Source organism: Symphalangus syndactylus, chromosome 12 (assembly GCF_028878055.3).
Source record: "Symphalangus syndactylus isolate Jambi chromosome 12, NHGRI_mSymSyn1-v2.1_pri, whole genome shotgun sequence".
Lineage (NCBI taxonomy): Eukaryota > Metazoa > Chordata > Mammalia > Primates > Hylobatidae > Symphalangus > Symphalangus syndactylus.
In genome coordinates this window covers 31,802,581-31,815,505 of record NC_072441.2, presented here as the reverse complement: position 1 = coordinate 31,815,505, position 12,925 = coordinate 31,802,581, and the positions used below count along the sequence as shown (strand labels likewise).

General features: G+C 37.6%; 1 protein-coding gene across 13 annotated transcripts in view; it reads left to right on the top strand.

Annotated features, from left to right (window-relative positions):
* The window catches only part of ZZZ3 (zinc finger ZZ-type containing 3), a 118,619-nt gene that overhangs the window by 43,896 nt on the left and 61,798 nt on the right, over window positions 1–12,925 (top strand). For 4 of the 13 annotated variants that reach the window (XM_063624108.1, XM_063624107.1, XM_063624110.1 and 1 more), the window contains exon 2: window positions 4,533–6,088. The exons of the other annotated variants lie outside the window; for them this stretch is intronic. In XM_063624108.1, the coding sequence (XP_063480178.1) occupies window positions 4,584–6,088 (1,505 nt within the window). In that variant the 5' untranslated portion in view covers window positions 4,533–4,583. The remainder of the gene's footprint in view (window positions 1–4,532; window positions 6,089–12,925) is intronic. 13 annotated transcript variants of the gene reach the window in all.

The following is a 12,925-nucleotide window of genomic DNA, read 5'->3' as shown; positions in this document are numbered from 1 at the left end:
CCAGGCAGTTCTCAAACTCCTGGGCTCAAGTGATCCTCTTGCCTCAGCCTCCTGAGTATCTGTGACTGTAGGTGGCCCCACTTCCCTGCCCCTGCACCTGGTTAATTTAGACATTTTTGATCCCTTTTTATTAACTGAATTTTGCACTCAGTTTATTAGATAATTATAGAAAGTATGTACCTTTATATATGCCTATCCAAAATAGAAAAGATATGAAGAAAAGGGTTAGAACAGAAAAAAATCATCAGACGGAAGATTAGCACAATTTTGTTTAACTCTGATCTTAATAATTTTAACCAGTTTATTACCTCAAGTGCACATCACATGTTAATTTCAGGCAAGATATTTTTATAGTCTTTCATTTGGTGCTTCCTTGGTCTTATTTATAAATTTTTTTATTATTAGGATCCAGTAAGAAATTAAAGGGTATTTTATAAATAGGTCTAATTTAGTTTGAAACTTGATGACTATTATCTTATCAGAATTCTGTCTGAGTTCAGTAGCCTAAGGCAGTGCTTCTCAAACCCTGATACATACATGGATCACCTAGGAGCCTAATTCACTGGTAGGTCTGGGGCAGGGCCTCGTATTCTGCATTTCTAACAAGCTTCCAGGAGATGCCCATGATTGAGTTGCAAGAGTCTGAGGTACCACAAGGATCCTTGTTACAAAACAAGTTCTCTTTCTTTTTTTTTTTTTTTGAGACGGAGTCTCGCTCTGTCGCCCAGGCTGGAGTGCAGTGGCGCGATCTCGGCTCACTGCAAGCTCCGCCCCCCGGGGTTCACGCCATTCTCCTGCCTCAGCCTCCCGAGTAGCTGGGACTACAGGCGCCCGCCACCACGCCCGGCTGATTTTTTGTATTTTTAGTAGAGACGGGGTTTCACCATGTTAGCCAGGATGGTCTCGATCTCCTGACCTCGTGATCCGCCCGCCTTAGCCTCCCAAAGTGCTGGGATTACAGGCGTGAGCCACCGCGCCCGGCCAACAAGTTCTCTTTCAATACAGCCCAACAGCACAGAATTTGAGAATCCTAGAACTAGGGCTTTGTTCTAGTTATTGAGTGAAATAAAAGCATTTTTAGGGTACAGAAGAAATGGAAAGAAGCTTAATCTTTTATGTTAATCAGTGTTTTCATATTTTATTTAACTTTTGTATTAATCAGTGTTTTCATATTTTAATCAGTGGAATGGTGAAAAAGTAAGATAGGCCTCACTATACGTGATTTTTTTTTTTTTCCTGAGACGGGGCCTTGCTGCCATCACCCAGGCTGAAGGGCAGTCACATCACTGCACCCTTGACTTCTCAGGCTCAAGTGATCCTCCCATTCAGCCTCCCTAGTACGTGGGACTACAGGCAGGCATCACTACACCTGGATAAATTTTTTGTATTTCTAGTAGAGACAGGGTTTCGCCATGTTGCCCAGTTTGGTCTTGAATTCCTGGGCTCAAGTGATCCACCTACCTCAGTTTCCCAAAGTGCTGGGATTACAGGCCTCAGCCACCATGACCAGCTTATAGGTGATATTTTATAGTAAAAAATATATGTATAAAAAAAGGTTTTTAGTACTACTAATAATAGGTTCATTTCATCCCAAATGGTCTCTCTTTGAGAAGTTTGTACTGCAAGGCAGATTTTGCTTCCATTCAGATTGGTGTGGAAAGAAAAGGTTAAGGAAGTCTTATTATTAGAATAATTTAAGAGGTTTATATGCCCTTAATTGGGATTGCATTTTAAGAAGTAAAGACTAACAGATTCTTTTGTGTGTTTATAAAGTATTTCTATTGTCAGTATTATTTTTGAACCATAAATTATGAGTATAATTAAATTTACATTGAAGATAATATGTATTAGATTTTGTAGGCATTTTAGTTATTAAATTAACTTAGCCTTATGCTTTTTTTGTGCATTTACATACATATTTAATATTTAAAAATAAGTAATCTTAACATTTTAGAGTGCCAGATTTGGATACATGAAACAAGTAAGTTGCTTTTCATGTATTTCAGTTTGTGTTCTTTTCTTTTCATTTTTTTTTTTGAGACAGCGTCTTGCTCTGTTGCCCAGGCTGGAGTGCAGTAGCGCGATCTTGGCTCACTGCAACCTTTGCCTCCTGGGTTCAAGCGGTTCTCCTGCCTCAGCCTCCCAAGTAGCTGGGATTATAGGCATGTGCCAGCATGCCCTACTAGTGTTTGTATTTTTAGTAGAGACGGGGTTTCACCACGTTGGCCAGGCTGGTCACGAACTCCTGTCCTCAAGTGATCCGTCTGCCTCGGCCTCCCAAAGTACTGGGATTACTGCCCCCGGCCAGTTTGTGTTCTTTTAAGACATTATTTGAAGTTTAACTTAAATGTTTTACAATTGAAAGTGAAAATTATGGAACACTCAGTGTTTGTTACCCATGAAAGAAACAGAAAGATTGTAATCTTCGTGATAATATATTAGCAAACGAGAATTAAATGTCAGCAGTTCTTTTAATGAATCCCCAAAACAATAAAAGTTTACTACTGTAAAAAATGTGTTTCTAAGTTCTGATTGGTGTCTCGTACTTATTGTTCACTTGGTTGCTATGAAATTCTCTAGAACAAATAACCATGCTTTAATTCCAGGGCTAGTTTTGTGATTACAAGATTTTAAAAAATTGTTAATTAAAAGTTTAAAAGTATGCCATACTCTGAGACAACACTAAACTCAGCCAACTTAAATATTTTACAGGGCACTTTCTCACTTAATTCACTTGTCAGTAGGCAGGAACAGGGAGATTATTTCCTGTAGTGTTTCTGTTTTATATGTGGTAGCATGTTGCTGTGTCTTCTGTAATTCTTCCAAACTTTCCACTATTAGATAGTTCTAGTTGAAGCAAGGAGAAATTGTGTTTGATTTTTAGGGGTAGGAGTCAGAATGGCATTTGGAGGTTTACATGAGAAGGGAGACTGTTGATGACCAAAGGCAGGAGGAAGGGACTGTGAAACTTTGCACTATTGCCACCACTGGCCTCTTTCTCTAACTAATCATCCTGCATCTCATTCAAAGTTAGGAAATAAAATGACAGGGTACCTTGTGAAAACTAAACAGAAGAGGAGTGGGGGAATAGAGACTTCAAATATTAACAGCTCCTTTATTCTGCTTGATGGGGGAGCCTCTGGAAAATATCACCAAATCACTAGTTTACCCAGATGGATCAATCAAGGCATTTTTCTATATCCCTTACATTTCTGTCATGTAAACCTTGAGCATCCACACCAGAATACCTGCTCATCTCCCAAACCACACATTAAAACTGGCACTGGCATATGCTGTACACAGGAGTTCAAAGAAGGAAAGGGTGGGATTATAGGAGTAGTCTCGATTTCTTAAATGTAAGTATTTGCTTCAGAGGCTTCTTCCCCATTTTCTTTTCTGGTCTTTGGAACACTACCTTTCACTTGCTAATTTATGGCTTTATTTCTAGAGACTAGGAAGGCTTGGGTTTGCTTTGTTTTGTTCTTAGCCAATGCAAGCTAGCATTGTGATCTTTGTCTATTTAGTTACGAAAAATTATACTGCAATAAAAAATTTTTGGATGCTAGATTATTAGTTATTAAGGGATTTGATCTGAAACTCATTTTAGCAAAAGTAAATTAAAAAGAGAAAAGCCTGCCTTTCTATATACCAGGAACATTTTGAAAGAACACGAGAAATGATTGGAATAGTTTTTTTGAAAGATAGCTGCTATGTAAGTTCAAGATTATTATTTTATTTATTTATTTTATTTATTTATTTTTTTGAGACAAAGTCTCGCTCTGTCGCCCAAGCTGGAGTGCAGTGGCATGATCTCAGCTCACTGCAACCTCTGCCTCCCGGGTTCAAGTAATTTTCCTGCCTCAGCCTCCTGAGTATCTGGGATTACAGGCGTGTGCCACCACACCTGGCTGATTTTTGTTATTTTTAGTAGAGACTGCGTTTCACCATGTTGGTCAGGCTGGTCTTGAACTCTTGACCTCGTGATCCTCCCACCTCAGCCTCCCAAAGTGCTAGGATTACAGGCATGAGCCACTGCGCCCGGCCGAAGATTATTATTTTAATGACCAAAATGAAATCACATCTTTAGGATAGATCTCTTCTGGGTATTTTATGCCTATCTGAGAGGCAGATACACAGTGAGGCAGTTATGGTCTCTAGAGCTCTGCCTTGCTACTTAATAGAGTTGTGACCTTGGATAGATTACTCAGAGTGTGCTTTAATCTCATTCGTGAAGTAGGGATGATGGTAGCACCTATCTGAGTTGTTGTGAGACTTAAGTGAGTTAATGTATGTAAGGCATATAGAAAGACTCATGGAACATATTAAGTACTGTGTGCTTGTTAGCTATAATTTATATAATTATTGGAAATGTTAAAGAATTTTTATCACATAATTTAATATTGGCAGTTATATAGACAGTTATAGACTATAACGTCCACGTATACTTGGATTAAAAAGTTATAGCTTTATACTTTCGTTCTAGGTATATTAACTATTACCTTTTTCTCATTATTTTGTTTACATTTTTGAAGGTTTCCCAATGAGTGGATCATGATGACCGTATTGTAGGGACTTGCCATAGTATGGCTGCTTCCCGATCTACTCGTGTTACAAGATCAACAGTGGGGTTAAACGGCTTGGATGAATCTTTTTGTGGTAGAACTTTAAGGAATCGTAGCATTGCGCATCCTGAAGAAATCTCTTCTAATTCTCAAGTACGATCAAGATCACCAAAGAAGAGACCAGAGCCCGTGCCAATTCAGAAAGGAAATAATAATGGGAGAACCACTGATTTAAAACAGCAGAGTACCCGAGAATCATGGGTAAGCCCTAGGAAAAGAGGACTTTCTTCTTCAGAAAAGGATAACATAGAAAGGCAGGCTATAGAAAATTGTGAGAGAAGGCAAACAGAACCTGTTTCACCAGTTTTAAAAAGAATTAAGCGTTGTCTTAGATCTGAAGCACCAAACAGTTCAGAAGAAGATTCTCCTATAAAATCAGACAAGGAGTCAGTAGAACAGAGGAGTACAGTAGTGGACAATGATGCAGATTTTCAAGGGACTAAACGAGCTTGTCGATGTCTTATACTGGATGATTGTGAGAAAAGGGAAATTAAAAAGGTGAATGTCAGTGAGGAAGGGCCACTTAATTCTGCAGTAGTTGAAGAAATCACAGGCTATTTGGCTGTCAATGGTGTTGATGACAGTGATTCAGCTGTTATAAACTGTGATGACTGTCAGCCTGATGGGAACACTAAACAAAATAGCATTGGTTCCCATGTGTTACAGGAAAAATCAGTAGCTGAAAATGGGGATACGGATACCCAAACTTCAATGTTCCTTGATAGTAGGAAGGAGGACAGTTATATAGACCATAACGTGCCTTGCACAAATTCACAAGTGCAGGTCAAGTTGGAGGACCACAAAATAGTAACTGCCTGCCTGCCTGTGGAACATGTTAATCAGCTGACTACTGAGCCAGCTACAGGGCCCTTTTCTGAAACTCAGTCATCTTTAAGGGATTCTGAGGAGGAAGTAGATGTGGTGGGAGATAGCAGTGCCTCAAAAGAGCAGTGTAAAGAAAACACCAGTAACAACCTGGACACAAGTCTTGAGAGTATGCCAGCCTCCGGAGAACCTGAACCATCTTCTGTTCTAGACTGTGTTTCAGCTCAAATGATGTCTTTATCAGAACCTCAAGAACATCGTTATACTCTGAGAACCTCACCACGAAGGGCAGCCCCTACCAGAGGTAGTCCCACTAAAAACAGTTCTCCTTACAGAGAAAACGGACAATTTGAGGAGAATAATCTTAGTCCTAATGAAACAAATGCAACTGTTAGTGATAATGTAAGTCAGTCTCCTACAAATCCTGGTGAAATTTCTCAAAATGAAAAAGGGATATGTTGTGACTCTCAAAATAATGGAAGTGAAGGAGTAAGTAAACCACCCTCAGAGGCAAGACTCAATATTGGACATTTGCCATCTGCCAAAGAGAGTGCCAGTCAGCACATTACAGAAGAGGAAGATGATGATCCTGATGTTTATTACTTTGAATCAGATCATGTGGCACTGAAACACAACAAAGAGTATGTGTAAATATGGTAACCATGAATTCTGCTTTGTTTATTATTCCCCAAGTTTTTCAGTATCTATTCATAAATGTCTATTCATAGTGTTTTTATTACAGCCAAAATTAATGTTTTCACTAAAATTTTAGGTTTAACATGATTTTCTCAACTCTTAGAAAAACTCTAAAAAAAGACTTAAACTCAACTTTACACGTGTTCTATGACAACATGGTCTTTCCAGTTAGTGTTTTTGTTTTTTTAATATGTTTTATATCATTTGTAGTTAATTTATACAATGGAAACACATTGAGTTACCACAGTATGCTTTGATTTATAGTTCTAGATAGCATAGGACAATTAATGAGTACTTAGACATCATCCAGATATGTGAAGTCTGGCAGGCTTGACATCTACTTTTATCTTAGTTACTTACATTTAATTCCCAATTAAAATTTTTTATTAAAAAATGTGCTTTATGCATCATCTTTGACTTTTGTGACTTAGAGAAGTGGATATTACTATTAACACTATGACAGTATATTGTAATTAGCATGGATTAGTCTACTGGATAGTTTCATAAAACATTTGACATAGCTTTTCCTGATACTAAATATAAAGGAAGACTGTATCTTAAAATATTACCAGCTGTCAACCTTTGCTAAGTCACTGTTGTAAATAAAGAATTCTGTATCCAAATTTTTCACAATATTACTTGCTTAGATTTCCTATAAAGTATTCGGGGCCATAACACAAAAGATTTGGAGCTTACTATGTCTAGATAATCCTGAAAGGAACTATAACACACAGTGCTCATCATAAATATCATGATTAGCAACAATAAAAGACAGACTTATGTAATAAGTTAATTACCTTCATTGCTACAGGGTAGGCTTTTGAATTAATATCACAATCAGATTATATAGACCGTACATAAATACTTTGATTTGAGGAACATTTCTAATGGTTTTGTTGTGACAATTGCCAGACCCTGGTATGTGTCAGAGCAAAGTATCAAATCCTGGTTGTGGGACATAATATTATTTTTGCCATGCATTGTAGATAGTTTAGATTTGTATGTGGTAATACAGTGGTCTTTCAGCATAGGCCTCTCTTCTGAAAAGTTTTCTTCTGCTCTCTTTTGAAATACTATCTTAATATTGTATTTGATAGTTCATGTCATCCGAGCATTTTACAATTTTGTGAAAATGTTAGGAGTCTCGAGTATTTGGAATATTTGAAGTCCAGTTTTAGATAGCAAAACAACTCATAAATGAAGTTTTTTTTGTATTAGAAATAAGTTGAGTTCTACTGTTCATATATACTGTCAGTTTTTTTTTTTTTTTTTTTGAGACAGCATCTCACTCCGTTGCCCAGGCTGGAGTACAGAGGTGCAATCATGGCTCACTGCAACCTTGACTTCCCTGGGCTCAAGCAATCCTCCCATCTCAGCCTCCCAAGTAGCTGGGACTACAGGCACATGCCACCACTCCTAGCTAATATTTTTTTGTATTTTGTAGAGGCAGGTTTTCGCCATGGTGCCCAGGCTGGTCTTAATCTCCTGGGCTCGACTAATCCTCCCACCTCAGCCTCCCAAAGTATTGAGTATAGGCATGAGCCACTGCACCTGGCCTAGTATCAGTTTTTAGAAGTAGACCTGTTTATCAGCAGTGCAGGGAAGGAGAGCATATGTCTTAGGAAAATACCAAAAAACTAAAGAAATGTGAATTTTTATAAAATGATATATGTTAGTTCTGTTCTTTGCTTTTTATTGTTTTAGTCTTGACTCGTTATTGATTGTGGAAATTTTTTTTCTAGTAATTCACTACAGTATTACTTTTTGTAAGAGATTGCCTGATAATAATTCTGAAGGATGATGTTCACATAAAACAGTTATCTAAAGATACAGTCATAACATTGATAATCCACATTCATAACCCTTTGAGGATGAGAACAATACAGCTTAATTGGTGCTTTTATACATTTTATATAGTGTGCTTTTATGTGTTTATTTTTCATGCGTTCCTTAAGATATAGAGAGTCCTTTGGAATTTGGATGCTAGTTGCTTTGTTAGAACAGTGTTTTCGAATTAATACCTCATTGGGTGACATTGGGGAAAAAATTACTGATTCTTGCTTTGTTGCCTTGCTCCAGATCTTTTGAAGGATAGCACTTTTTTTTTTTTGTTTTTCGTTTTGGAGACAGGGTCTCACTCTACCACCTGGGCTGGAGTGCAGTGGCATAGTCATGGCTCACTGCATCTTTGACCTCCCAGGCTTAGGTTATCCTCCCACCTCAGCCTCCCAAGGTTGCTGCTGGGACTACAGGTGCACGCCATCACACCTGTCTAATTTTTTGTAATTTTAGTTGAGACAGGGGTTCGCCATGTTGTCCAGGCTGATCTTGAACTCCTGGGCTCAAGCGATCTGCCCGCCTTGGCCTTCCAAAGTGCTGGGATTACAGGCATGAACCACTTTACCTGGCCAGGATCGCACTTTTGAAACTTTTCTCTTTTTTCTTTTTTTCAAAGGAAGCAAATCAGAAATGAGATGGAGTATCATGATTAGCATCTCAGAGCTAATTTAAGGAAAATTGGGAGAGGGTGTTTGATCATGTCAGATCTAATCTCTTTCAGTAAAGTCTCTCTTTTCTCCCCCATACCTTCATTGTCTAGAGCCAAGAGATGGTTGGATATAATGTTGGCTCTTTTTAATCCAAGTTGCCATCGCTAAAAATAGCATCATGACACCTGTCTAGTGCTTTCAAGTCTCAAGTAAATTTCTGGTAGTTTGAAAATGATGTTAAAAAGCACTTGGGTTTTAAAAAAAGGCACTTGAAGGAGATGGTTTATTATCCTGCTATACACACATATGTACATACCTTGTCAAATGTTACTTCTCTTCATTATTCTCCCTATGCTAGAAACGTTCTCCAGGTAATTGCTTTTTGAAACCGAGGTTGAGCATTGCCCAGCCTAAATATGAATATCTCTACCAGTAGGGAACGAATACTTCTTGATAGCCAGTTTTAAAAGTAAGTTGTTAATAGAAAAATACTGAGCATGGCATAATTCTTTGTCTAGAGCCAGGAGGACATAACTCTGTGTTATTCTAGTTGAAACTTTTCCTCTAAGCTAACAATGATCAACAGCCTTCTATCCTAGTGTTCAGCTTATAGTTTATCTGTCTTGTGTGCGAAGATATCCCATATAAGGTCATCTGATCACTTGTAAATGTTTGCAAAAGTATTGTGTAGAGTCCTAGTCTTAGATGTGATTTATGGTAAATTAGGCAATAGACCAGGGAAACAAATCTGTGGATGTTCTGGGTACTAGCTTGATGCCTCTCTAGATGCCATCCCTCTTCTCTAGCGCATAAATCCACAGTGTGCTTTTATATATTTATTTTTCCAAATGGAGAACCCCACTGTGAGAAAGGGACCAGAGAATATCTTTTTTTCTGGCAAGATTCTGTCTGTGGATTATTTTATTAGACATGCCTTCTGAAAGATTAGGGGTGGAGGATCAAAAGAAGTATTCTTTATCTGAAAGCTCTTTGATCTTCAGGGTTGATAGAATTTTGTTAAAGTGGTAGATAATACAGTACCTAATGACTTCTTTCTAGGCTTAAATAGCCTCACTGAATGAGATTATTTACTTAACTGTGATTGCCCTTTCTGTTTGGGAATTGACCTCTTGCTAATTTTTGAATCGAGCACTGAAACAAATCTCTAAATTTTGAAGGTCTGGCTCTAGGAAGCACAAGTGTGGAAGATTTTAGGTCTCAGATTTTAATGTTCAGAGCATTTTTTCCAATTTAAAACATAATCACTGGAAAATAAACTTCTAAATGAAAATGTGCTTTGGTCAGCTGCCTCTGAATTATCATTGTGCAACATTACTTACATAAATTGTGTTTGAAAGACCCTGGGTATCTTCATTTAAGGATCTTTGGTATTATAACATTTCATGAACAGATAAGGGGGTGAAAAGTCAAATATAGGGATTCTAGATTCTTGAGATCTTACAAAGATTAACTCATGGATAATAGATTGCTACCATTTATACCAGTTCTTAAGTTTCTAGATAATGAACCTGTAAGATAGTTATTGCTCATCTAAGAGTGTTGCTCAGGTACTCTGCAGGTGAGAATATTATTTTCAAGCCATGTTAAAGAGTTTCTAAGAATTGTAGTGTTAAACTTGGTTTTTGGAAAACGTTAATGATAGTAAATAATTATATGTCCTTCTATTGCACCATGCTTATTTCATAGTTGATTAAACAAACATTTGATATTTTCATCAATTTTGGAAGCTGCATAGAGAAAATCTTAATCAGTTCTTGGAGATTTACTTATTGAGAGTCTACTTTTACTGTTGGTCAAAGTAATTTCTTTCAAGGGGCCAGAAAAACTCCAGGATCTTGCTTAAAAATCACTAGAGGAGTCATCCTGCCCTGAATAAGATAATTTTACATTTGTATTGTGCTTCGTAATTTGCAAAACAATTTCATTAGTTTCTCATTTGACTATCATGACAGTTTGAAAGTAGACAGGAGGCACCGTTATACAGTCCCCATTTCCTAACTCGTAATTAAGAGTTTTAGATTATTAATTTAAAGTAACATAATGAATTACTAAATAGGATCAAACTTCTATCTTTTAATTACTAGTTTGAACTATACTTGGTTACCTCATCCAGTGACGACTTACTTCATGGACTTTTGGGTTTCTATGTTGAGAACTCTCATGGAGCAGATCTTGGGGATCATTTGTCAGGAATTCTTTACCCTGAGGTTAAGTTCTATAATTGTAGTCATGATTATCTGATTTTTATTTGCTACAGAATCAGCATTATAGGTAAGTAATTTGCTTTATTTATTGAATGAAATACTTTCATGTTCACTATTTTAAAGAACATCTTATTTGTGAAGAATAAACTGGTGAAATAAAACTATGGCTGTAGCTTGATTTCAAATAGAGGATTTGGATAATTTGAAAATAATACTCTGCGGTATTTTAGAATGCGGTAGGTATATTAAAGTCAAAGATTACTAAGGAAAACTCATGCTTGGTGTACCTTCTCAACTCACCAGAAAAGGCTGTAGGATAATAGCCGAATTTACCCCTCTGGTCTGGCACAAAGATTGATGGGAAGAGAGAGGTAGCTTTCTAAAACAGGGGTCCGCAACCAGTCTGTGGCCTGTTAGGAACCGGGCTGCACACCAGGAGGTGAGCAGCGGACAAGCAAGCAAAGCTGCGTCTATATTTACAGCTGCTCCTCCCTGAGGTGCACCTCCTGTCAGATCAGCAGTGAAATTAGATTCTCATAGGAGCACGAACTCTATTGTGAACCGTGTGTGTGAGGGATCTAGGTTGCACGCTCCGTATGAGAATCTAATGCCTGATGATCTGTCACTGTCTCCTGTCACCCCCAGATGAGATCATCTAGTTGCAGGAAAACAAGCTTAGGGCTCCCACTGATTCTACATTATGGTGAGTTGTATAATTATTTCATTAGATATTACAATGGAATAATAAGAATAATAGAAATAAAGTACACAGTAAATGTAATGTGCTTGAATCATCCTGAAACCACCCCTCCTGACCCCCCCATCACCCAGTCTGTGGAAAAAAATTGTCCTTCATGAAACCATTTCCCAGTGCCAAAAAGGTTGGGGACTGCTGCTCTAAAATATGTAATTTTTGCTTGTAAGTAGAGTAAGCCATTGACTGATCAAAACATTAAGTGAATTTTTTGCTTTTTCCTTTGAATACCAACTTCTTTTGTTTCAACTACTGTAGATGGTATCTAAAAGTGATTCTCTGCTGTAATCCAAGTATATTTGTACCCAAGTATAATTTAGCCTTTTCTTTTCTTTTCTTTTCTTTTTTTTTTGAGACAGGGTCTCACTCTGTCACCCAGGCTGGAGTGCAGTGGTGCCATCTCAGCTCACTGCAACCTCTGCCTCCCAGGTTCAAGTGATTCTCCTGCCTCAGCCTCCTGAGTAGCTGGAATTACAGACATGTGCCACCACACCCGGCTAGTTTTTGTATTTTTTTGTTTTTTTAGTAGAGACAGAGTTTCACCAAGTTGGCCAGGCTGGTCTCGAACTCCTGACCTCAAGTGATCCGCCCCCCCCCCCGCCCCAGCCTCCCAAAGTGCTGGGATTACAGGTGTGAGCCACCATGCCTGGCTTAAACTTTTCTTTTTGATTTAGGTTCATCTTTTTGACAGAGGTTATGAAGTAATACTTTTCTGGCATCATTGCCAGAATAGGTCTGTTTTTTTCCTGTGGTAAATGATTTTGGGCTACTTGGTTTTTTGTGTTCTTATAATCTGTTTCTTTTCTATGTTCTTTTCTAAGTTCTGTGACTTTTTATTGTTTTCTTCATTTTTGTTGGCTTTCATGAGTCACCTTCCTTTAATAACAGACTTTCCTTCTAATTGACTGCTTTTAGTTTTCTCTGAACTTGGATATCAGAATAACACTTGTCAGAATTATGTCTCATGATTCTTTAGTGATTGATACACTGGGGAGTTTATCTTTGAATGAATATGTGTTAGTGTGTGGGATGTTTGATTGTGTTTTCTTGTTTGTATGCTTTCCGGTTTGGGGGCTGTGTTTCATGTAAGTTACCAGATCTAAATTCCGAATAGAGAAACAATAATTGTTTCCTTATATATGATAAGAAAGACTCACTTAGCAATAAACCCCATCTAAAACAATTATTTATCTACAATTTTGATGCTAATTGAAGCTTAGCTTTTAGTTGCAGAAACTTAATTTTGGTAATTTTTTATATAAGCCTACAGAAAAAAACCCAACTTTTTTCCTTCTATACTCACTCTGTCTCAGT